This window comes from Otolemur garnettii, unplaced genomic scaffold (assembly GCF_000181295.1).
Source record: "Otolemur garnettii isolate 467f Iridium unplaced genomic scaffold, OtoGar3 scaffold00010, whole genome shotgun sequence".
Classification (NCBI taxonomy): domain Eukaryota; kingdom Metazoa; phylum Chordata; class Mammalia; order Primates; family Galagidae; genus Otolemur; species Otolemur garnettii.
Genome location: NW_003852405.1, coordinates 21,778,230 through 21,805,325, shown reverse-complemented (window position 1 = coordinate 21,805,325; position 27,096 = coordinate 21,778,230). Strand labels below are relative to the sequence as shown.

Below are 27,096 nucleotides of genomic sequence, written 5' to 3'. Positions count from 1 at the left end.
TCATGGTTTAAAAATATTGTTTTCTGTCTTCCAAAAGTGGTATTATGTAACTGAAAATGAATGGTGCCATCATCCTTAGTGAAGTCTCATCTGGTTACGAGTATCTCTGGTTAACTGAGAAATTAAATATCTTTTTTCTCAGAAAATATAAAAGCTTCTTCTCTACCTCTTCTGTGGTTACACATGCAAACCAATCACCCCTTGGATTTGACTAAGTTGGAAAATTCTTTCTAGTTATGAAGCAGCCAAGAACATATTTTCTGGTTTCACACAGACCGGCCTGAGGTTATATCCTATCGTAACCATGACACCTAGAAATAATCTTATGCATTAAAGTTAATGTAATTTTGGAACATTCACGTAACTGCAAAAATTGGAGAGTAAATCATTTTTTTTTTAAGTTGAGGCAAAGAGACCGTCAACTTCTGTTGAAAACATATATCCTAAAAAGGAAAAAGTACAAACCAATCCAAAAGCACTATTCTAGACATAGTATCTTCAGGATACTTCTACTAAGTAGACTAAATTGTCATTATACAATACACACCGGCACAGACACACATATATAGTACCTTTAATTTTGTATTCTCAAGATTTAGAGTTTCATTTTCATATTCAATTGAGTGAAGTTTTCTAAGAATTTCTTCACATGAATTTTTTCCATGGTCTTCCATTTTCTGCAGGTCTTCCAGAAGACTATTGATTTGCCTTTATAAAATGAATAGTACATTTTTAAGTGTGTTTCGGAAATCACTTTGGTAGGATGTTTCAAACAGGGAACATACAAAAAGTAATCAGAAATTTATATAACAATGAATAGGAGGAATCTCATTCACACACAGGCATACAATTTTAGGGACAAGGTTAAATAAAAGGATCAACTGAGGAAATAACAACCAATCTTTAAAGCAAATTATACATATGTAGCAGTTTTCAATGACAAAAGTAAAGAGAATATACAGAAGACATTTAAAACAAAATACTCAAGGTTCATTATTGTTCAATTACCAGTAATACATTTCAAATCATAAAATATATTTACTCTTGATTCAAGTCTAAGCTGTTTTATTACACGTTCTTGTTAAAAGAGAAATATCACTTCCATTTAAGACAAAGGTAGTATTAACATTTACTAAAAATAATAAATGACACATATTCAGATATCAAATACTAATCTGTAAGTAAAAAATGTGAAACTAATGCATTTTTAATGAACATTTTCATACTTTTTTATTTTCATAGTCTTTTTATAATGAAGAAAATATTAAAGAATTATAAATAAAAAAATCAAATCATATAGATAGTTCCTTTACCACATATAATTCAAAAGAATTAAAATACAAACAAAAGAGGACAAAACTAAAAAAAGCCTTATTCTAATAGTAAAAATATCCTAAATTTGTTCTTACTTTTTCATTGTTTCAATCTGAACTTCCAATTCAGTTTTTTCCATTACAACTTTCTCATAACGACTTTTCCAGGCATTGGAAACTGAAATTGTTTCAGATAACCTGGCTTCCTAAAAAAAGCATAAAGTACTCATCTTGTAATTTTAAAACATTTTTGTTTTGCTCAGAACCCCAAATACAAATTCATTATAAACAAGGACAAATTCTTCCAAAAAAGTATGGAACTCTTAATATGGAAAATTTCAGTGTATAACTTTGAACAGGAAAGTTTTAAAGTAAACTTTAATGAAATCTCTACATTGCATATTTTATATGCACATGGAAGTTCCATCTTAAACAATATTTCATAAATAATGAAGATAATTTTCTTTCTTTTCACTGAGTTTTTCATTTATCTTCATACCCAAGATAACCACATAAGTATCAGAGGAGAAAGAAGCCCTTTACAGTACACCAGAAACTCTCCCAGTTCCACAACTCCATAACATTTAGTAATGCAATCTCATTTATCTTTGCTGTAATGAATCTTTGCTAGATTCCATCAGCCTTCAAGCACTGCTAATGTTCACAAAGAGATAAAAGTGGTAGCACTGGCACATTCATTCATTTTCTATGTGAGCTCCATGAGGTAGGGATTTTTGTCTACTTTGTTTAAGGCTGTATTTCTAGGCCCTTGAATAGTTCCTGGAGCACAGCAGATAGTCAATAAATAATGCAAAGGACTCCTTATAGATCCTCCTAAAGAGCTGCGGACACTGTGCCCCCTGTCTACAGTCTATAGGAAAACAAACTCACTAGGATGCAACAGTGTCAGGAACACAAATTAAATGCCCAGGTATTTATTAGGTACTTCCTTCTTTCCCACCGTCATCCATTCACTGAACAAGTATTTATTTATTTATTTATTTTTACATTTATGGATATGTGGGGTACAATGTGTTGTTTTTTTTTTTTATACCATCTGACATGGTTATATCAACCCAATCAATGTAGCTTTTGCCTCATTTACTTGATTATTGTGTTAAGACATATATGGTCTACACTTGACAGATTTGACTTGTACCCTTGCAATATGCTCCATAGGTGTGTTCGAACAAGTATTTATTAAGCATCTACTATGTATAAGGCATATTACAAGTTTTCTTCACAGTAATATTTTTGATACACTGAAGAAATAATGGTACTGTGTTTTCATTTTATGTAAAATAGATTTTAATATAACTTATGAAGTATGAGTTGTGCATATGTTATAAAGTGTGAACTTATATAATAACAAAGTAAGACATTTAGAAATTTTACCAATGAAAAAGAAATTCACATATTAGAGAAGAAATTATTAATGACTTACTTAGTATTTCATTCTAGATTTAGGAACCAGTCGATGAAGAAATTACCTTCCCAGAGGAGACTTTTTGAGGTGGCCTACTTTTTCTTTTTATAGAAATGGCACATGTAAGCTATCAGAAGCAAAATGAGGATCTGTCCAAGTTTCAAAGAAGGAATGGGATAATTCTTCAGTGTGAAGAATTACAAGGCATTTAGCATCCTGGCCCTGCGCACTGTCAGAATTAGTTGTCCCCAGCACTTTCAAAATTCTCATTTCTTCTTTGATCTGGTCTTAGAAATATGTAGATATAAAGCAAAAGCCTCCTCACTTTTCCTTTTATCACTGAACTGTGCCTGAATTAGTAATAGTGACCTTCTTATTACCAAAGACCACAGACCCTCCCAAATCTTCATTTTCCTTGATCTCTGTGTAGTACTTAGTAAATTTCAGCCATTGTGTAGATAGGAGATCATGCTTTATTGAACTATTATTTAGCTCCTGTTGGTGAACTGTTCCTATGTTGGACTTAAGATACTGTTCTTAATAATTGTATCCTTAGGTGAAGGGGATCAGCAAGCTCCTGCCTCCCAGGACTGATATTTAAGTAGAGGGAAACAGTTAAAAAAAATCATAGACGCAAACTAAAAAATAAATGAGATAGTTTTAGATTACAATAAATGCTATTTAAAAAAAATTAAAATATTAATATGCTTGTTATAGGACTGTTTTAAAAGGAATAATCCAGAATGGCCTTTCTGAAGAGATGGCAAGAGAAAAGACAACCATATGATTAAAAAAAGAACCAACTCTTCTGTTTCCATTTCTAAAAGCCTCTAATAATTCTACGGGCCTTCACATTCTTAAGAGATAGGATACGAGTAAGACATCAAAAAAATATTAATTCATAACTGAATAAATGTAATAATTTGTCAAAAAAAGCAAAGCACTGAATCCTTTTTTCAACTCTGTACTATATCCACAGATATCTTTTGCATGGTATGTTTACGCAGCACATAGTTTTAAATGCATTACAAAGATTGAAGTAATTACTGAATAAAGTCATATGGTCTAATAACAAATCAGCATTTCCCAAACTAGTGTTCCTCAGAACAAGTTCCAAGAGTTGCTTTGTGTATAAAAGAAGAGGTTTGTGGTTAAGTAAGTATGGGAAACTCTGAGTTCTTACTGTTGATTACACTGTTTTGCTGAAAGCCTTCTCAGGGCCTTTACTTATGTCAACGTGCACTGTAAGTTTCCAAGGGAAAATACATACAGAAGTGTTATCGGCCATAGTGTAGCCATAGTGTGGGGATGTGTGTGGAGGGGGGGACCACTGAACTTTTCCTTTAAGTACAGTTCCCAAGAAAATGGCTGATATGATTCAATCTGCAAATTTGATATTTTACATAACATTCCACAATAAAAATCAAAAGCAAAAAGTATCAGTAAAGTTCTCCCAGTATCAATAATAGCATTCAGAATAAAATTATATTAAGTGTCATGAAGTAGTTTTAACTACTAAACTAAGTATATGAAAAAAGAATGCTTACCTGATCTCTAATTTTGGAAGCAAAGTTTTCAATATCTCCTGTAAAGTGTTCGAGCCTTTGTTGATAAATCTGAGACGCTTTTTTTAGAGCTGTCACTTTTTGCCTGCTTGCTTTCTTCATCGCCACAGCCTCGTGCTTATTCATTCTCAGTTGCAAGTTCCATTTGGCTATCTTGGATTCTAAGCTCTAAAAAATACTAGCAACAATTATTTCAGAACTCCAATGTTTGTGTAAGCATTGTAAAAATGTGTACATAATCTTCCTCACAGATTTTTATCAAAATGATTACTCATAAGATGAATATAAAGTGAAACAGTAAAGAAAGCTGACTTTACCAATGCTTCTCTGTGAACAGTTAAAGAATGCAAACTGAACCAAGCCAACCTCAAACTAATGCTACCGTTACTACTAAAGATACTAAAACTGGTGATTATGGTACAAACACTAAGTTCCTTAAAACTTCTGACATTAACTTGAATTTTTTCCAGTTCACATCTAGAATATTACACAATACTAGCTTAAAAACTACTTTAAAAAATGTCATTGAGATAGAAGCAATAATGGATACCAAAATGCAAAGGAATTGGTAGCTCCCCAAATATATTAGCACTCTTTAGTCCAAAAGATAAAGGCTTAAAGAAGATATGAATACACTCTATAGATCATAAAGAGTAGAGATGAAATAAACATAAGATTTATTTATCCGATTTTAATTTACTAGCATTAGGGGGCATGCCTGGACATTAGAAAGTGTACATTAAAGACAATAAAAGTATTGTTTTATGTGATGAGTAGCAAAGTTGTGGAAGTGGCTCATTATTCTAAGAACAAACACAGGTTTAGATAAATTAATGACTATCAAATTCATAAGATTAGGGAGGGCAAAAGATGTTTGAGGACAGCCTTCTACCCTTGCAGGTGATGGTGGTCATTAGCGTGACCATCTCCTTCACATAGCTCTTGGGCACATAATGACAGACGGAACATTAGGCTGGGTGAATGAGGGATGTAGTAACTCTCATCTGTCTATTTCAAATTCTTTCAAGACTCTGTATTTAAAGTATTTGAATATTAAGTATATAAGAATTTAAAGGCAAGAGTTTAATGCCTTCACATGTTGAAAGTTCTGTAGTCTTGAAAAGAATGTGAGATTATTACAGAATTTAGTTTGGTCTCCCATTGCTTGGCTGTTTTAATTTAAAAAATTTTTCAAAGCAGTTGCAGCAAAGTCTGGGGCTTTTCACTTAACTTTAGAATCAACAAAAACTATGCTTTTTCCACTAAAATTGAAATTAAGAAGTACATCTTAGGTTTTAGACTTGATCTCTTTGAAGAGTGACAAAGAAGCAACACATTCTTAAATTATCTTTAAAAATATATCTTAAACTAAAGAAAAAATTCCTATGAAACTTAATAAGTAGCTACAGAAAAACAAAGAGCAATGCAGCAGTAAGTCTAGTTATGAGAAAGGGACAACTCCCCACCCCACCCCGAATACCAATGTCATTCCTCTAAGTATCCACAGGGTGTCAGCATCACACTATGAATAGTTGTTACACTCAAGTAAAAACCTTTTAAAATATGAAAGGTGAGGTAAATTTTTTTTTCAACATTGTTCTGGGCAAGATTTATCAAATTCCAAATTTAAGCACTGTCAGGGAGCATACTGAAACTATCAAATTATTTTTATAGTTTCAAAATAACCTTTCAGTGATTTGTCAAAGGTATAAACACATAAAATGGATTATTTGCTTTTCTTATTTCCAAAGAACTACACACATGTTGCATGTTATATAGATAATTTTCTCTTCTAAATATACGAAAATCTTGTAATTACAACTGCTACCATCTAGAAAGAAAAATTGGTTCAATCTTTGAGATAATTCTCAGAAAATTACAATATAAATTAAAATGTTTAAAAGATCCAGAAAGATGAGGTGACTCAGCAACAGTAATAAAAAAGAAATATCTCATATTTATGTTGCCAAACCAAGTTCAGGGTGTTAAAAAAAAAAATTCTGTAAAATGTAAGTCACAGAACTAAATTCTGATACCCAATTACTTAATACCTTACAATCCAAAAGTCTGTGAGAGGGAATGAAGGAAAATCAGTAACGGATGGCAGCTTCCTTTAATCGCTTAACAGTAGTATTTGTGAAAAGGAATTTAAACTCAGAAGTATTAAACAGGAGAATTTCATAGCAAAATCTTAGGTTTTTAGCCTTACGTTCCTTTTTATAATTTATCAAAGATTAAAAAAGAACGTATTTTAAAAAAACTATTTAATATTTTGTTTTTAATGGAAGAAAGTATTTTCCAAAACTTTCCCAAATGTTGTTTGAGGACTTAATTAAAAACTGTGCAAAATAAATTGTAATCATTCATGTGGTAATACGTGAAATCATGTATCAGACATGTTAAATCATATGCACCCTCTTGTATTTACCAAAACAATGAATGCACTGTAATACCAACTAGTTCATCTGTAGCGCCCTAGGATATGAACCCACAGGGAACCTAGGAGGGAAAACACTTAAAATAACTAGGAGGAACAAAGGACAAAATTTACATCCTCCATAAGGCTGCTAATATCCCTTTAATGGGCAAAAGTTTTTTGTCACCAAAGGAAAAAAAAAAAATTACAGGTGCAGTTTTGAAACTTGCCACAGGTTACAAATATCTACTCTAATTCAGGAATACACAAGCAAACAGAAATCTGACTCAGAAGTCCTCCTACTCAACGGTGTTTGAGTCTGTGCGCACTTCTCTGAAGGTGGGAATATTGCTCCTTTTCCTTTGACAAAAATAAATGACCGTAGAAATTCTTACCTCAAAGTAACTTTGACTCTAACAGAATAATTAAACCATAAAATTCCTTTCAATTAAAGTGCTACAAAGTTATATGTAATATCAAAAGGATTACTCAACTCTCTGAAAAGTAAAGCTAGTTTAACTGATTTTAAAATTATTCTGATGTGTAACAAAGAAACATTTATTGACTATACATTTTAAACGTGTAAGAGTACATATGCATGTATATATAAATGCAGAAAGGAGACTGAAATAATATACATTAAAATGTTAACAATGATTTGGTGTTTTTAAGTTTCTATTTCCTCCTTTATATTTTCCATATTTTATAAATTTTCCACAACAGACATAAGTTAATTATGTAACAAGAAAGATTTCTACAGTTATTCAATCTCTATACATCCTTCCTAGTTTGGCAATAAAAAGTGATAGAAATTTTATACTGGGATTTGAACCCAAATCTTTAGGTAGGCCAAAAGATTTACCTTTAAACATGTATTTCCCATGGCAACACTTAAAATACTCACTTTAAAACCACCAAATTCTAGAATTAAGAAATGGATTCATAGCTTTTCAATTAATTTTATCATTTAAACTATAAAAACAGGTAATATATCTATGCGAATATAGATAAATATTTATAACCTTTATGTATTCTTTTAGCTTATCATTCTCTGCTTCCTTTTTATGAATTTGGAACTGTAGTCGATCATGTACTACTTTTACTGATTGAGAAAAACGGTTTGCTTTCAAAGCATTTGCCTGTAACAAAGAGAAAAAAAATGTGTTGATATACTTCTCCAATAACTTCAGTTTTACCCCAACTTAGACAAACTAAAATGCTAATAAAAAAGCAAAGCACTGCTTTACATAAACTCCCATCTGTACAAATGTATTTCATGTAAGTTGGCGGGGATTCTGATAATTTTCTATTTTAAAAATTCTCATCTATCCTCCTCAGTAAAATTACAGGTATGTATAAAATGCTCCTAAAAATACCAAGATTCCTTAGTTTGTCCCCAAATTGAAATATAAATTACTAGGAGTTCCTTGTTTAGAGTGATTTATGCCAAGTAATCTAACTGAAACACCATAAAACTCAAAACAACAACTTAATAAAGTTAAGATGTTATATTCGACAACGTAAAACTTGTAAAATACCCAAATGATCTAGAATTTAAAGAAAAAAATTTCTGTATTTATTTCTGAAGACTTGGGCCAAGATAGGAAGAAAGGGAAGAGGGTGTCAAAAAATAAGAACATATGATGAATTAAGCTCAAAATTTGCTTACCTTTTCATTCTGAAACAAACAAGAAAGTTCTTGGATATAGGTTTCCTTCTCAAGTACCCTCTTCTTAAGACTCGTTAGCTAATATAATTTAAGATTGAGAAATTTCACAACTTAGTTTATAATAGTTGATAGTGGTTAATTTCATAAAGCAACGTCATATACAACCAAAAAAGTCAGAAAGAATGGACACAAAGTAAATGTGAAAAGACTTACAGTATTTTCACTTCCATCCTCAGTTAGAATCTTTAACAACAGGCTAGGTAAATCGTCTCCTGTCTGTAAAAGAGAGGATATCATAAATCAGTGCTCACTAATTACAATTTTCTAGATAAATGCAGAAAGTAAAATAAGCACCTTTCAAGAAATTGATATGGTGGGCAGTGCTCATAGCTCAGCAGGTAAGGCCCTGGCCCATATACAGAAGCTGGCAGGTTTGAACCCAGCCAAGGCCCACCAAAATACAATGACAACAATAACAACTGCAACAACAAAAAAATAGCCAGGTGTTGTGGTGGGAGCCTGTGGTCCCAGCTACTTGGGAGGCTGAGGCAAAAAAATCACTTGAGCCCAGGAGCTTGAGGTTGCTGTGAGCTGTGACACCACAGCACTCTACCCAGAGTGACAGCTTGAGACTGTTTCAAAAAAAAGAAAAGAGAAAGAAATTTGTATGCACAACTACTATGCACAGTTAAGATTTGTAAAGGAGTTAATCACTGAAAAGATTTTTGCCTAAGTACTCTAAATCAGTTTTTGCCCAAAATTTATAAAATTAATTTACTAAATTAATCTCAAAAGAATCTCTCAGAAAGTATAGGCCAATGTACAGAAAAATTGCAAAAATCCTGTATACAAAAGAACCTCAGCACATCACTGTTTATAAATAGGCAAGAATTATAAATGACCAAAATTCTAGCAATAGGAAATTTCTTTTTTTTTTTTTTTGAGACAAAGTCTCAAGCTGTCCCCCTGGGTAGAGTGCCATGGCATCACAGCTCACAGGAACCTCTAACTCCTGGGCTCAAGTGAGTCTCCTGCCTCAGCCTCCCAAGTAGCTGGGACCAAAGGCACTCACCACAATGCCTGGCTATTTTTGGTTACAGCCGTCATTGTTGTCAGGTGGGCCCAGGCTGGATTCAAACCCACCACCTTAGGTGTACGTGGCTGGCACCTTAGCCACTTGAGCCACAGGCGCAGAGCCAAGAAATTTCTTAAAGAATTACAGCGAATTGGCTCGGCGCCTGTGGCTCAAGTGGCTAAGGCACCAGCCGCATACACCAAAGGTGGCGGGTTCAAATCCAGCCCCAGCCCACCAAACAACAACGACAGCTGCAACCATAAAATAGCCGGGCATTGTGGTGGGCGCCTGTGGTCCCAGCTACTTGGGAGGCTGAGGCAGGAGACTTGCTTAAGCCCAGGAGTTAGAGGTTGCTGTGAGCTGTGATGTCACAGCACTCTACCCAGGGGGACAGCTTGAGGCTCTGTCTCAAAAAAAAAAGAATTACAGCAAATCAATAACAGAATTCTATGTGGCCATAGAACAAAAGACTGAAGAAGATATCCAACACCAAATTAACACTGCTTGACAGCGACATTTCACTGAATACTGAAATTGAGAAAGTTATTAGAATTTCTCTGCATATGTCAATTTTCTATAATGAACATGAAACTTTTTAATTACCAAAACTGCTACCTAATATTAAGTCGCTTTTATAATTCTTAAAAAATGCTATGACAGGAAAAACCAGAAAGGAGTCAGAAGAATTTAGGTGATTTTTGTCATTAGCTCAAGATTTTTAAACCTATCACAAAAGTTAATTTCTTCAACTATATTTGTTCTAAAATTCAACAGAATAAACACCGAGAAATAAAAATTATTGATGTAGAGTTCTTCTCTCCAGTCAACATACACAACATTTTACATAATATTTCAGAGGATTCACAAACCCTAGTTAGAATTAACAGAGCCTATCAGGTTAAAAATTTTGATCTTGTTATCCTATCAATGACAAGTAGTAATGGAGAAGAAAAATACTAATTTATTCTTTTAAATACTTTTAACTTAACAATTATACCATACCTGACCACATGTCTATAAAGTTAGGCTTCAGTTTTCTTTACCTGATTTAGCAAAAGTTCTAAGTCAGTTTTTCCTAATAAAGAAGTGACATCCTCTCATCTTACTCCCACTCTCCCTATGTTTGATAAGATGGGCTCTAATTGTGTTATGCATATGAGCCGTGCAGAGATAAGAAAAAAATGTGGAGAAGGACAATCCTAAGTCAAAAGAAAACCCTGGGCTAGATCAAAGGAAAAGCAGGTCTGCATGTGTGTGTATAAAAAATATAAGTCAGTCAAGAAGTTCCACTCCTAGGTACAGATAGAAGAGGAACAAAAATATCTATTATCTACACCACAATTTGTAAATAAACGTTAATAGCAGTATTCTTCACAGCAGCCAAAAAGTGGAAACAACCCAAACGTCCATCAACTGATGAATAAATAAAAGTGGTCTATTCACAGAACGGAATGCTATTCAGCAACAAAGAGGAATTCAGTAGTGCTGCATGCTACAGCATGGGTGAACCTTGAAGACATCTTGCTGAGTGAAAGGAGGAGTCACAAACTACCACGTATTGATCCCATTATATGAATTACAATAGGCATCCATAGAGGCAGACACAGGGAAAAGCTGCCTGCCGAGGGCTCCTTTGAGGAGGAGTGGGTGAGATGACAGGTGAACTACTAAAGGGTAGAAGGTTTCTTTCTGGCGTAATGAAAATGTCCTAAAATTGAGTGTGGCAATGGCTGCACAACACTGAATGCATTAAGAAAACACTGAATTTTATACTTTAATGGCAGAACTGTATAGTATGTGAATTGTATCTCAATAAAGTTGTTACAAACGTGCTATTTTCCTATAGAGCTATTTACAAAAGATTAAAATGGTTAACTTAATAATTTCTATATCAAAAAAATTCAATTAATTCAAAAATTCAATTAAAAATATTTAATAATATTAAAATATTATTTTCATTTCAAGTATATCAATATTTTAATTTCTACAGTTTGAGAAATAATGTACCCTTCAAATGAGAATTATCACTATTAAATGAACGCTTAGTATTGATGCCTTACTTGTTTATAGTCCGAATTTCTAAGAAGATGTTCTAAAGCTAGTTTTACACGCTTAAAAGTGTCTAATTCGTTTGTTAATATTTCCTTCTGTTCAGAAATCTTCTTCAAACTGGATGCAGAAAGATTAGCCTGACAAAATATAAGAGCCACAGACACATTTTAAGACACAGCATTAAGTACAATGCTATAAAATTTAAGACTAGTATCAAACCAAAATTTTTCTAACAAAATAATTCTTTTGTGCATAGTAACAGTAAATTTTGCAAAGTTTATTAATAGTGAATTGGATTTGTTACACAGTACATGAAAGTGAAATGAAACCAAAATAAGGGCTTAAGTTCTAAAAGTATCAGGCATTTACTCTAATAAAAGTTATAGAATATAATCTGACTTTTGTCTCTAATTCAAACTTTAGTATACTAAAATTTAAAAATCGTTTTCTATTCCAAGTAATACTATAGAAAATAGAGAGATTTCATCTTTCAGAAGATTTTAGTTTTAAATTCATACTTGAGAGAAGCTAATTCTCTAATTTAACTCCAGGTACACAGTTTCTAGTTTGACCTCTTACCAGGTACGTGCCTGAGATTTATCTTTTAGGAAAAGAATTGCAGTTGGTGACAGAGGACTAAAAGATACTAAAAAACCCTCATTTGGGGTATCAAATACCTGCATCTGAGCATACCTACTTAACACATGAAAACCTCAGTTAATACACTGAGTATTATACCAGTTTTTTATTTTATTAGATATTCACAAGTCACATACTCACATTTTCAAAACTAATCTCTTCAATGGTATCCTTAAATAATGGCAAAAGTAATTCTACAGAATGGGCTGCCAACTCGGCTTCCTTAAGTGTTGCTTCCAGTTCATTCTTTTCATTCAGGATGTCCTGCTTCAGGCTATTACAAGTGGACAAATAAAATTTAAGTTAAATATACTCCAATTTATAAATTAGTTACATTTTTTATGCAACTATAGCTAGGCCTAACTAAATATTTCAGTTTCGTAAAATGCTTTGCAAAATGTAGCAGTAAATTGTCACTGAAAATGTGTACATCTTTTGCCTATTTGTACTTCCATAATTTTTATACATCTTCTATACGTGGAAACACAGTTTTTAAAATGCTGAGATATGTAAAACACAGTGGCTACTAACAGTAATGCTTAACTGTGCTATATTTGGGTTATTCACTTTCCCCTTCCTGCTTTATAAAGCAATTTATGTGAATGTACATATGTCTTTCTTCTTCCATTCCTACCCCTCCTCCAGACCTCAACGATTTGTCTTTCTAGACCTCATTTCACAATCTTTTCTTGAAACTTACTGTTTTTCACAAATAGTGAAACTTCCATAGGAAGTTTCCTAAATTAATGGAAAAGAAAAAAATTAAAGTTCTCTAGATATCTAAAATATCCTTCACATTTGGCTATAAAATACATCATCATTTTAAACAAAACTGGTATCTGCCTTCTTGATTTTGTTTTACCTAGATACTACTATTATTGTAAGATACATTTTTCTGCCATTTTTACATACTGAAATCAGAACACTTCTTATAATCTTTATCAGCCAAGAAATAGTCTTTATCTATTTTTGCACATACTCAAAATTTATAAAAAGGGTTATAGACAGGGATTGGGGGAGTTAGCAAAGTAGAAATGTTTAGCAACATTAAGCACCCAGCACCAAAAATTTCACTTCATTTAAAAATGCTCCCAAAGTATGCCATATCACCAAGACAGTACTCTTAACATAATAGCAAGGACAACAAAGTGGCTCAAAAGAGTTGGATTTTACGTATAAACAAATTTTGAGAATGCCTTAACTTACTACACCTACATTTTACTTTTAAGCAAAAACAAGTTATTTGGATTAAAAATCTACATACCTGGGGGTGACACCTATGGCTCAAAAGGGTAGGTTGGTGGCCCCATATGCTAGAGGTGTTGGGTACAAACCCAGCCCCGGCCAAAAAAAATAAAAAAAAAATCTACATACCGTAGAACCTCTGTACGTTGACCACCCCAGAGACTGTAACAAATGGGACAACATATGGAGACAGTCACCACAAGGAACTAAGCCTACTGTACTGATATGTACATGTGGTACATGTCCAGTCTGTGAAAATTAGGTCAACTTAAGGAGGTGGTCAACTATGGAGGTTCTCCTGTACAATTAAGTCGAAAGGCACATTTTCAATATTTATAAATAAAATTCCAAATGATATAAAAAAATGTGCCTTTCTTTAATTGGCAGCTTCTTTCTTTATAGTAATAATGGGATGGCTCATTAACAATTGATGACATCTTAGAGGCTACATCAAAAAGTAGCTTATGTTCTTAAGCACTACCAGCTTTAAGTAACGGGCCTAAGAAGATTCCAGCCATAAGTGACACCTGTCCCTTATCAAAAACCATGGGCAGAAATTCGAGAATGATAATGTATGACAAAATTTCATTTTAATTTATAAAAAACTAAACCCGAAGCTGCAGCGACAGTACTACCCATAGCACCGGTAATGGTATTTTAAGATTGCCAAGTGGGGGGATAAATATAAATAGTAAGTGATTTCCCTTTCCAAAGAAGTAAAACATGACAAGTATTTGTTATATAGTAATATACCAAATGATAGTAAATTAATACTCATTAACTACATTTCGAATATCACATATTATTTATAGTTTCATTTAACTAAAAAGCTTTACTTTATAAATTCTTAAGGTTTTCATTTTTAATTACTTTCACTAAGATTCAAAAAAGCTAGCAAATTCTGAGCATATTTGTAATCAGATTAAACAAATATATTTTAATAAATACTAAATTTGAAGAAGATATTCTTGAAACGATGCTGTATTTGCTTCGAACGATTTACATAATACACAAGAATGAAATCTAGAAATCAGAAAATTAGATTTCCCCTGATATTGATGAGAATACCAGCAGAGATGACTTTCACTGGCACAAGGTAGTAAATCTTCTTTCTCTGATCTACATTTAACATGGGAAAAGTGTTCTTCTGAACGACTTCCATTACTTAGAGGCTCCGCCATAAATTCTGTGAACAGATGTATAGGTGGTTTCCACAACAACTTCTCCACATAAGCTGAAAGATAGGAAATAAACTTATTATTAACTTATTAAACTTATTATTTCAATATTCTTTTTTTCTGTCATTACCCTCTAACAATAAGATAAATATCTAAGAATGTGCAAAAGAGTAACATTTCCAAGATACAATCAAATTTAGAACTGCTCCTCATTGTTACACTAATTCAAAATAGTATCAAAATAGCACAGCACAACCATTCAACAACTGTCAATTTCTACATAGTTTCCAAAAGGCCTGATAGTTTCTACATAATTACAATAGTACAGAAATCTTTATTAGTCTATCTCTTAAAGTATTACAATAATATTTAAATCCAGTTAAGACTAGACAATGGATATAAATACCACAGGTTAACCATGGTCCTCAGTTCCACTGAACCCGTCCAATAAGAAATTTATTTTATTTATGCCTAGAGATAACAGAAACCACAGAAATTCAAGGTACTTTTGAAAGTATTTGGCAACAATAGCTACAGACAGGATATTCTTTTAAAAGTAGGCTTTCAAAGTTAAATTCCTGTATTCCTATTCCCACCTCAATCTAGGATATTCTTTTGTGATAATGATTTGACAGATGACATTACTTCCAAATTTTACTGATGGATCTAATTATTTTCACTGAAGCTTCCAGATGTTATTTTAAAAACATGACTATTTATGAATTTCTTCATAAATTTTAAACAATACAAGGGTATCCAACCTGACGCCTGTGGGCTGCATGCTGATTTTGTGAGGACTTTTTTTATTTATCTATAGTGTCCTCAAATAATCACAAGTATAAACAGACCTTTTTTTTTTTTTTTTTTGCTATCAGTGTCGTTAGTGTCTGTGTATTTAATGTGTGGCCCAAGAAACTTTTATTCTTCCAATGTCTGACAGAGGGAAAAAAACAAGGTTGGACACTCCTGAGTTAGAGCTTTAGCCCCACTAAAGTTGTGTTTTCACAACTCTAACAATACATGATAATATCTTTCCCTGCCTTCATTTTATATTTACATAAAATAAAAAATTATAAAGTTTTTAGCATTTTTATCAGATATTTACCTCTTTGTGACTTAATTTCATTTTCTATATTACATTTGTTCAGTTTTTGTTTTTTTTTTTTTGAGACGGAGCCTCAAGCTATACCCCTGGGTAGAGTGCCGTGGCATTACACTCACAGCAACCTCCAACTCCTGGGCTCAAGCGAGTCTCCTGTCTCAGCCTCCCAAGTAGCTGGGACCACAGGCGCCCGCCACAACGCCTTGCCATTTTTTGGTTGCAGCCATCATTGTTGTTTGGTGGGCCCGGGCTGGGGATTCGAACCCACCACCTTAGGTGTATGTGGCTGGCGCCTTAGCCACTTGAGCCACAGGCGCTGAGCCACATTTGTTCAGTTTTTAATACTTGAGGTAGCAATGAATTATAGGTTGAAAATGACTCACAATATTTAATTAGCAATTCAGAAGCCTTCCAAAGTATTTTTTTGGTCTGAATATTCTATATTCTGCAGAGATAAATATCTAGGATACAAGCCAATGAAACATGCTCACATTTTTGAAATATCAGCAACTAAAATCCAAAAAGAAATGCCAAATAACCTACATACAGTCTAAGACGATCCACTTGAATGTGGCAAATATGCATCATCTATTACTAGGGCATAACAATATTCTGAGCTATAAATAGACTAGAAGAATTAAAAATATATAGATACACAAAATCAAATTAAAAACCAAACCTAAAGGGTTAAAAAGCATATGCTCTGGATAAATCACCGCAATCAAGAGAACCATCACCTACTGATTGTTCAGCTGGAACAACCACCCCTACTCGGAGAGGACCTAGAATTTACCTGACATCCATTCACTTGTCTAAATATTTGTCTTTCTATAGACTGGAATCTCACGAAGGAACATCATGTTTATATTGGAATCCTCAGCACGTACAAGCCTTGCAAAAGCTAGGCAATAATTAAAGGAAAGGACTCTATTCATTAATAGAGCCCTTAATGAATATGATAATTAAAAACTATGTTTCTTTTCATTTATTCACCCCTTGACTTACCTTCAGGGGAATCATCTTAAAAAAAACTGTTCCTATATTTGGAATAAAAAATTCAAAAGTAACGTAAGATGATAGAGATCTTCAATGTGTAGAAACTATTTTATGAGATAAGACTGAGTTTGTCATCAGTATTTTAAATGAGTGCTCTCTGAGCTTCACAAGCACTGGCAACTATATTTTCAACTTTTCTAAAAGTTTTATCACTAGATAAAGTCACAAAACAAAACATTTCTGCTTCCTCAACTATAACTGGTCACTATGTTTTATCTTAAATAGTAAATAAATAAAATTAGCACATTGTAAAATTAGAGGTTTTAGATTTAGTTCAACATACTAAAATTTATCTTAAAAGCAGAGAACCATATTTTTATTTTCTTTTTTGGCAGTTTTTGGCCGGGGCCAGGTTTGAACCTGCCATCTCTGGCATATGGGGCTGGTGCCCGACTCCTTTGAGCCACAGGCGCCACCCGAGAACCATATTTTTCTGATATTTACATAGAAATTATCAACAATTATCTTCTCCAAGTTAATAAAGACTTACATCCAGAGAAGATTTCAAGGTACTCCATTATTTTTGTGTTGTGACTATTATATATATATACACACACATATACATGTGCTGTGTGCTGAACAAGAACATAATTGTTTTCTTTAGCATAAAAAGCCCTATCTTTACAAAAAAAAAATGCTAGCATTTTAGTGGACCTGTACAGGAAATGTATTCCTGTACAGAAAACAGGTATTTCACAATAAAATATTTTTGGTTATGCAGAATGTACTGCCAACTGACAAACGTACTTTTGTACAACTTGTCACACATTCTGCACGCACTTAATGATCATACCCTTATTAAACATTAGCAATTTTGAAATATTTTAACATGTTTAAAGAATTAAATTTCCTATATAGAGACTATTTTGCCAGTCTCCTGCCAAAAAGGCATGTATTCAAAGCTTTTTCCAGGAGTGCTCCTGGGTTATACTGACCCAGCTACACTCACTAAACTATGTTCCATTTTGGCCAACAATAAGTGTTTGAGGGATGGCTGTTTAGGGACAATGACACAGGCCATGGCACAGAAAAGAAAGATCATCTAGATCAGACTAAGTAAACTAAACCAGCTTCACATGAATATGTATTTAAAGCTAAGCTTTCTAAAGAGAAAAGCATATGAATCCTGCAGATTTTAATTTCTTTTGCCAAATACTAATTCTTGGAAAAGTAACTCACATTGGCTTTGAACATAGCTTCTTTCGAAAATTTTACCATGAAATATTCAATAAGGAACACAAAGTAGGTGTAGGAATGCTGCTTTTTTTCTCCCACTATTCTGGACACTGCAGATCAAAAGTTAACCAGAGAAGTAACTGTATGGCATTTTAAGACTCAATAATGAAAGGAAAAATGTACTGGAAACTTTAACATAGGCAAAGAGGAGAATAACCAGAGCTAGAAAACAGACCTTTGTTTTTTTTTGAGACAGAGCCTCAAGCTGTCCCCCTGGGTAGAGTGCCGTGGCATCACAGCTCACAGCAACCTCCAACTCCTGGGCTCAAGCGAGTCTCCCGCCTCCACCTCCCAAGCAGCTGGGACCACAGGCGCCTGCTACAATGCCTGGTCATTTTTTTTTGGTTGCAGCCATCATTGTTGCCTGGCAGGCCCAGGCTGGACTCAAATCCGCCACCCTAGGTGTATGTGGCTGGCGCCCCAGCCACTTGAGCCACAGGCTCCGAACCGAAAACAAATCTTGTAAGTAAAAGCTACCAAAATTGGGAAGCATGTTCTGATACACAGAATACCTTAGATAACTATTTATCTAATGCCCCTCTCCAATGAATAGAGTATAAAGGAATTTATATCTAAAAGATGGGCATCACACAAAAAGGAAAAAATTCTTCCATGTGAAACAACATGGATAAGAACATTGTTAAGTGAAATAAGCCAAGTAAAGAATGACAAATGTGAAATGTTTTCACTTGTATGGGGGAGCTAAATATTAAAAATAATTGATTTCATGGAGACAAAGGAGTATAATGATGGTTAACAGAGGCTGGGAAAGGCAGTGGGAGGAGAATAAAGCAGAGACAGTGAATGGGTACAATAATATAGTTAGATGGATAGAATGAATGATATATGATAACACAACAAAGTGACTATAATCAGTAAGTTAGAGTACACTTTAACTAAAAAAACAGAACCTAATGATTCCTAACAGAAAGAAATGCTATATGCCAAAGGTGATGGATACCCCAATTACTCTGGATCAATTCACATCGTAGGCTTATACTGAAACATCACATGTACACTATAAAGATATATAACCACTAGGTATCCATAATTAAAAATGTTTTAAAACTACAAAAATAAATAAATAAATTGGGCTTCAGACTGGATAATGAGGAGAAAAGGTAACAGCAAGAATAACGGACCTGTATACATAGGACATGTACTTCAAGGCCCAAATTCCCCTCTTATCAATTCCACCAAGAACTCTACACTAACAGTATTTTTAGGATCATATAGTTTAGAATTTAATTGTTCAATAAATGCTCATATTTTAGTTTTTAAAAAAACTCACTACTAACCCTGTGAAGATAAGTATCACACCCATCACTCTCTACCCTCAAAAATTACCTAACAGTTGGGGGGCATAGATTAGGTTCTCAAATAATTGTAAGTTAGGGTGACTAAATCACTTATTGTTCACACCAGGACACTCTTGAGATGACGGAGGCCCCATATAGACCCCACTTACCCAGGAAACACTAGACCAAAGTGTTCAAAAAGCATTTTCCTTTCCTTCAACATCAGGACAACTGCTGCAGTTTATTGAGCAGGGCAATGACTGACCTTGTAAACATTATTTCACAAAAAGCTTGAGAAGGTCCCTATTAAATATCCAAAAGCTAAGCACCAGACAAATGTAAATCAAAACCACAATAAGGTATCACCTACTCCAGTGAGAATGGTGTTTATCAAAAAGTTCCAAAACAACAGATGTTGGCACGGATACAGAAAGGAACACTCATATACTAATGGTGGGACTGCAAACTAGTACAACTTTTTTGGAAAACAACATGAAGACACCTCAGGGAGCTACAAGTAGACCTACCATTTGATCCAGCAAACTCTCTATTGGGAATTTATCCAAAGGAAAAAGGGTCATTTTATTAAAAGACACTTGCCCTCCAACATTTACTGCAATACAATTCACAATTGCAAAGATGTGGAATCATCCCAAGCCCATCAGCACACAAGTGGATTAATATTATGTACACCATGGAGTACTACTACTCAGACATAAGAAAAATGGTGAACACACACATCCTGTGACAACCTGGATGGAACTGGAGAGAGACCATTCTTCTAATTGAAGTATCCCAAGAATGGAAAAACTGCACATACCCACTACTAAACTGGAACCACTCGTTCAACAATCATGGACACAGGTGGAAGTGAAACTCAGTGGAAAAGAAGCAGGTGGGAGCGGGGAACAGGGGACAGGTGAAGTCCCACCTAACAGGTATAATACACACCACCTATGTAACAGGTACCCTTGTAAGTTTGACTCAAACTATAAAAAAGCAATGCAGGTAGTGCCAACATGATATTTTGAAATTTTTAAAATAAAGTGTTAGGAAAAAATATCCAAAAGCTATCGCTAAGAAAACCAAGTCTTAGAAAGGTTAAATATGATTACAAGTAAGGAGGGTTGGTGGAACTCAGTTTTGAACTAAAAGCTGTAAGATACTAAAATGTAAATATATATAAAAAATATACAAAGCAAAAGTAACACGCAAATTTGTCTGAATTTGTTGGGTTTTAACTGTACTCATAAATTAAATTTAGATTCAGAAGTTGAAAACTGTTCTGTACAAGGAAATGAGGAATGAATAAGGTGGAGCTACTTGAAGGCACAGACTACAAGTCTAAAGAGAGTGCAGACAGATCTTGACCAGACCACTAAAATCCACTGTGCTAAAGGCCGTGACAGGGGACTCTGGGGGTACCACCAAAGCATGCAAAGGACACCCAGGGCTCATTGGCAGGTTCCTGGGAGGCTTCCCAGCAGAAGTGGAAATTCAGGCGAGTCCTACACAACACATTTGAGCTACACAAAAAGGAAGCGAAAAGACACTGGGACAGATGGTCCTGAACTGGCAGGGGCAGGGAATCACGAGGAGACATGATTCACAAAAGTGGTAAGAGGAAGCTAGACATTCTGACTGTATGCCACGCTCAAGAGCTTGGATTTTTTCCCCCAAGGTTACAACAGAACATTAAATAATTTGAACATGGCAATGATAAATCACAAGTGCATTTTTGGTTTTGTTTGTTTGTTTTGTTTTTTTTGAGACAGAGTCTCACTTTGTGGCCCTCGGTAGAGAACTGTTGATATCACAGCAAGCTCAAACTCCAAAGCGATTCTCTTGCCTCAGCCTCCGAAGTAGCTGGGACTACAGGTGCCCACAACAATGCTCAGCTATTTTTTTAGAAACAAGGTCTCACTCTGGCTCAGGCTGGTCTCCAACTCTTGAGCTCAGGCAATCCACATGCCTCCGCCTCCCAGAGTGCTAGGATTACAGGCGTGAGCCACCGCACCTGACCCACTGATAGAGGACAGGTGTCTCTGTAGCCAGCTGAGCTGAGCTGAGCTGAGCTGAGCTAGAGGGCCTGCCACCTCAACCCTGGCAGTACTGATCCAGCAGTAGCTGACAGAGCAACCAGCAGGCTGGAGCCTTTCCTAGGCCTGGTCAATTTCATGTAAGTTTCCTAGGCCTGAATGAAAGGATTGTAGCCATTTAGTTGCTACTGAGTTCTGGCTAAATGTAACTATAGCAGATATCATGGGATTATACATATATATATATGTACACACACACACACACATACACACCCCTGGACAAAGAGCCCAGAGAGACAGAGAGCCAGAGAGCTGCCCCATACACACCTGGGTTCTCTCTGCAGAAGCTTTGGTGTTTTTGTATTCTTTTCTTTTCTGTAAATAAACCCTGTCTGACCACTGACCTGTGGTCTGTGGATTCATTCTTCGAATCTCCGAGACCAAGAACCTACTGAAGATGAAATTCCAGTATCACCACAAGTGCATTTTTAAAAGATCAATCCAGTGGTTATTTGAAGAATGGACTAGGCAGGTGGAAATGAGGAAAGTGGAAGCAATGAAACTGGTCACCAGGGTGCCGGGGAGCTAAAATTTAAATATTCTTCTCCTATTAACAAAGTGTGAAGACACCAAATAAAAATTGCTTCCACTTATGACAGAAACATGAAAAACAATGAAGGAATCAGAAAATGACAGGAAAACAAGATCAGCACAGAAAGAAATGATCACATACATATGAATACAACCCTCTATCTACCCATTGCTCCACATGTAAGCAATTTCTAGATAATTCTATATTATCCATTGAAATACCAAAATTAATTTAGATCATTTTGAAGAATATCTTTTTAATATTTCCTCCTTTCCTTCCTTCCCAGCATACAGGCAGAATGAACACAACATAACTATTCTTTGATGACCCAGAAGCAGCACATTAAAATAACAGAATACTGAGCCAGACTCATAAAATGTCAGTTCTTAATCCCTACTAGCCATTTGATATGGACAATAGTTAGCCATACTGGGGGCCTTGCTTTTCCCTTCTATAAAATGAGAATATCCTCTGCTAGCCAACACTATGATGAAATTAAAACAGAATGAAGTAATACCTGCACTTGCAGGTATTTGGGGGCTGTGTTAACTTGGGACCCCTTTGATTCACTGTTAGGGCTGCTTCCTCGCCAGATGTTTTCTTTAAAATTTTTCATGGTTTTTTGTTTTGTTCTGAGATGGAGTCTCACTGTCACACTGGTAGAGTGATATGGTATCAGCTCACAGCAACCTCAAACTCTAGGGTTCAAGTGATCCTCTTGCCTCAGCCTCCCAAGTAACTGGGATTACAGGTACCCACCACAACACCTGGCTAGTTTTCCTATTTTTAGTAGAGACAGTCTCATTCTTGATCAGGCTGGTATGGATCCCTTGAGCTCAAGCAATCCACCCACCACAGCCTCCTGGAGAAAATTTTTCATCTTAAAAAAAAAAAAAAAAAAGCATAAAGTCATTTTCCAGGCTGATATCTTCCAGTGTTTTCCCCACACTTTCTTTGAGGATTTTAATTGTTTCATGCCTTAGATTTAGGTCTTTTATCCATCGTGAATCAATTTTTATGCATAGAGAAAGGTGCAGGTCCAGTTTTAGTCTTTTACATGTGGATATCCAGTTCTCCCAGTACCATTTATTGAATAGGGATTCTTTCCCCCAGTGTATGTTCTTGTTTGGTTTATCAAAGATTAGGTGGCTGTAAGACGGTTTGTTTCATCTCCTGGTTTTCTATTTGGTTCCAAATGTATAAGTCTCTATGTTTGTGTCAATACCATGCTGTTTTGATCACTGTGGCCTTGTAGTACAGTCTAAAGTCTGGTAGGCCAATGCCCCCAGCTTTGTTTTTATTTCTAAGAACTGTCTCGGATATTCGGGTTTTTTTCTGGTTCCACACAAAACACAGAATTATTTTTTCCAAGTCTTGAAAGTATGATGTTGGTATTTTAATAGAGATAGCACTGAATCTGTAGATTACTTTGGGAAGTATGGACATTTTAACAATGTTGATTCTTCCCAGCGATAAGCATGATGTACTCTTCCATTTGCTAATATCTTCTACTATTTCTTTTCCTAGGGGTTCGTTTCCTTTATAAAGGTCCTTCACCTCTTTTGTGAGATGTATTTCTAGGTATTTCATTTTCTTTGAAGCTACTGAGAAGGGTATTGTGTCCTTGATTTCCTTCTCAGCTTGGCAGTTATTGGCATATATAAAGGCTATTGATTTTATATCCTGAGATGTTACTGAATTTTTTGAACTCTTCCAGGAGTCTTGTGGTTGAGTCTTTGAGTTTCTCTAAGTATAAGATCATATCATCAGCAAAAAGAGAGAGTTGCACTTCCTCTGCCCCCATTTGGATGGACGGCTTCCACGGCAATTGCAATAGCAAAAACAAAGGGGACTTAATGAAACTGAAAAGCTTCTGTACAGCTAAGGCGACAACCAAAGCAAAAAAGCAACCTACACATTGGGAAAGGATATCTGCGTATTTTGAATCAGACAAAAGCTTGACAACTAGGATCTACAGAGAACTCAAATTAATAAACATAAAAAGAGCCAACAACCCCTTAGATCACTAGACAAGAGAGATGAATAGAACCTTCTCTAAATACAGAAAAATGGCTGACAAACATATGAAAAATGCTCAATGTCCTAATTATTATAAAAATGCAAATCAAAACCACCTTGAGATATCATCTAACCCTCGTAAGAATGGCCCACATCACAAAGGCTCAAAACTGCAGATGCTGGCGTGGATGTGGAGAGAAGGGAACACTTTTACTGCTAGTGGGATTGCAAACTAATATAACCCTTTTAGAAGGCAGTATGGAGAACCCTCAAAGAATTCAAGCTAGACCTCCCATTTGATACTACAATCCCATGACTGGGCATCAACCCAGAAGAAAAAAATTCTTTTTACCCCAGGGACACTTGAACTAGACTGTTTACTACAGCCAAAATGTGGAAGCAGACTAAATGCCCACCAACCCAGGAATGGATTAACAAGCCATGGTATATGTATACCATGGAATACTATACAGACACTAAAAAAGATGGAGACTTTACATCTTTTGTATTAACCTGCATGGATGTGGAACACATTTTTCTTAGTAAAGCATCACAAGAATGGAGAAGCAAGAATCCTATGAACTCAATTCTGACTTGAGGACAATTAGTGCCCTACTACACAGCGGGGGATAGGGAGAGCTGAGAAAGGAAAAGAGGGAGGGGCTGGGTGGACAAGGGGTGTGGTACACCTTTTGGGGACAGGGCACAATTATAACAGGGTCCTTATCTAACAAAAGCAATCAATGTAACCTATTTCTGTGTACCCTCAATGAATCCCCAACAATAAAAAAAAAAAAAAAATCCTAAATTAATCACCATTCCTGAAACTAACTGCAAGGCTCAGTTATTTGTGCAAAACAACTTCACAAAACATTTTGCAGTATCTATTTATTTCTTTTATAATTATTGCAAATCATCATCAATGTAGTCCTAAATTGACTGAGAACTACTAAACCTGAGACCAGGGCAAAACCATCACTGACTTCCAACATGCTGGGGGAGGGCGGGACCTGATGTTACTTCAATGTTACTGCTATACTCAACCCCCTTGAGTCTAATTCATTTGCACAAAGCAAACACAATGAATAATAAAATTTACAAAGCCATTTTCTCATATCTTTGGGTGCTTGAGATACAAAAACTATACTATTAATACACATCAATTGTAAAACTAACAGTAAAAATAAGCAAAAAAATGAATTACAGACATGATCATGATATTCTTACTATAAACAGAACAATGTCAAGCTAATTTGAAAATAGGCTTTCTGCCTATTTGAAGATAGGCTTTCTGCAGTTTTTTCCTTTAACCATAACTAGTGAAGTGGTGCTTAAAACGACTCCAAGAACCTCATGCATTCAAATACACTTGAAACCTTACTATGCATTAGGAGAGGGGAAAACTGCCTTCAAATTCAACTTTATCTCCAACAGCAGCCACAGTCTGGTTATAGCTTTCACAGTAAGCAAGTACCATCATCACTCACTAACCACTTATATTCAGTACCATATATATGGTACTGCGTTCACTTAATATTTTACTATTTATAGTGATTATTACTGTCCTATTATACAGATAGGTAAACTGAAGCCAGAAATAAAGTTAAATGACCCGCACAAGAACACACCACTGGCTGGGCGCGGTGGCTCACACCTGTAATCCTAACACTGGGAGGTGGAGGCAGGTGGATCGCCTGAGCTCATGAGTTCGAGACCAGCCTGAGCAAGAGTTGAGAACTCGTCTCTACTAAATACAGAAAAAATAGGCGGGCGTTGTGGAGGGCGCCTGTAGTCCCAGCTACCTGGGAGGCTGAGGGAAGAGAATCTCTTGAGCCCAGGAGCTTGAAGTTGCTGTGACGCCACAGCACTCCACCCAGGGAGACAAAGTGAGACTGTCTCCAAACAAACAAAAAACACTGCTGAGCCAGTGGCAGGGCTGGGACTAAAGGCAAGTCAGCATCCAGCGCTTCCCGGGGCCCTAAGCCAATCGCGCACTAAAGGGGTTTTAGAGAGGAGCTGGATACTAGAGGGATCCTGCAGAAGAAATTATTTTCCGAGGCTTTCTGGAATACGCCTCATTTATGCAGCCTCAAGGCTCCATGATCTAGGATAGACAGCCGAAGGACTGAGAGAGCACTATTTCAGAAAGAAACGCTGCCACACCTGGGAACCGCCCGGTCAGGGCTTCCTTCCGGACAAGCCCACCTCACTCTAAGGGCTGCCCTGAGGGGTGTCAAGGTCTCGCTGGCTCTTTGCCGACCAGGGAATGGGTCTGGGGAAGCCGAGGGGATGCAGGCGGCGGGGAGGGCCCTTCACTTTCGGGCCCATCACCGTCCACGCGCGATAAAGGCAGCCGGCCGGTACACGCTGCTTTGCAACCAACCTTTCCACAGAAGCCCCCACCCAAAAGGCGCCCCAACGCGCCCGCCGCTGCGTCAGCACGTCTCCGTGACGTCATCCCGCCGCCGCCGAGATTACAGAAAAAGGGCCGGAGGCGCCATCAAGGCGGTAGTGGAAACCCCGGGAAGCGTACCTGTGCTTTACAGCCCTGAGTCTGCTAGGAGGAAGCGGGACACAGGGGCTGGGCAGTGGGTTAAGACTAGGCAGGAAAGCCACGGACGCGAGGCGGGAAGCCGGCGAAATCCAAGAAAAGTGCCCGGCACGAAGCCAGCGGAAGAATAGCGGCGGTAACAACCGGCAAGTGGCTTCTCTGGCAACGGCCGCCCCGCCCACCCGTCGACTTGCGCAGCCAATTGGGAAAGCGCGCGCAGCGCCTGTTACTATTGGCGGGAGTGAGGGGGCGGGACACGGGCCAGGAGCTGGGTGTCCGTTGTAGTTTTTCCGATAAACTTTTTAGTTTTTTAAAGATTTTTGCTTACAAAAAGGACGGCACTGTGACTAGTTACCGAAAACCATATCTGAACTTAACAAGAAGGGAAATACGGCTATTTCTTCTGATTTCTCTGACGCTTGACTGGAAGTCCCCTGCTTTTGCTTTCTGAAGGAGAGATCTGAAAAAGTGAAGGCAACTGGGACTGGAAGAAACCTGGTTTTGAATGTATGGTATTAAAGTTTTAGCTGAGATCCCTCCCACGGCCTCGGGTTTTCCCGTGCTAAATGAGGGAATCGGAAAGGTGTTCTCCAAGATCCTTTTCAGACCTCAAGTTCTTTCATAT

General features: G+C 36.1%; 1 protein-coding gene across 3 annotated transcripts in view; it reads right to left on the bottom strand.

The window, feature by feature from the left end:
- The window catches only part of ODF2L (outer dense fiber of sperm tails 2 like), a 47,059-nt gene extending 20,492 nt beyond the window's left edge, over positions 1-26,567 (bottom strand). For 2 of the 3 annotated variants that reach the window (XM_023509827.1, XM_023509826.1), the window contains exons 1-10: positions 26,454-26,567; positions 14,469-14,634; positions 12,297-12,429; positions 11,525-11,653; positions 8,603-8,665; positions 8,390-8,467; positions 7,743-7,859; positions 4,287-4,472; positions 1,410-1,519; positions 573-708 (exon numbers count right to left, since the gene is read on the bottom strand). In XM_023509827.1, the coding sequence (XP_023365595.1) occupies positions 573-708; positions 1,410-1,519; positions 4,287-4,472; positions 7,743-7,859; positions 8,390-8,467; positions 8,603-8,665; positions 11,525-11,653; positions 12,297-12,429; positions 14,469-14,581 (1,065 nt within the window). In that variant the 5' untranslated portion in view covers positions 14,582-14,634; positions 26,454-26,567. Of the gene's footprint in view, positions 1-572; positions 709-1,409; positions 1,520-4,286; positions 4,473-7,742; positions 7,860-8,389; positions 8,468-8,602; positions 8,666-11,524; positions 11,654-12,296; positions 12,430-14,468; positions 14,635-26,453 lie in introns of those variants that run through there. The other variant, XM_023509828.1, reaches the window with a different exon arrangement.
- Between the last annotated feature and the right edge of the window lie 529 nt (positions 26,568-27,096).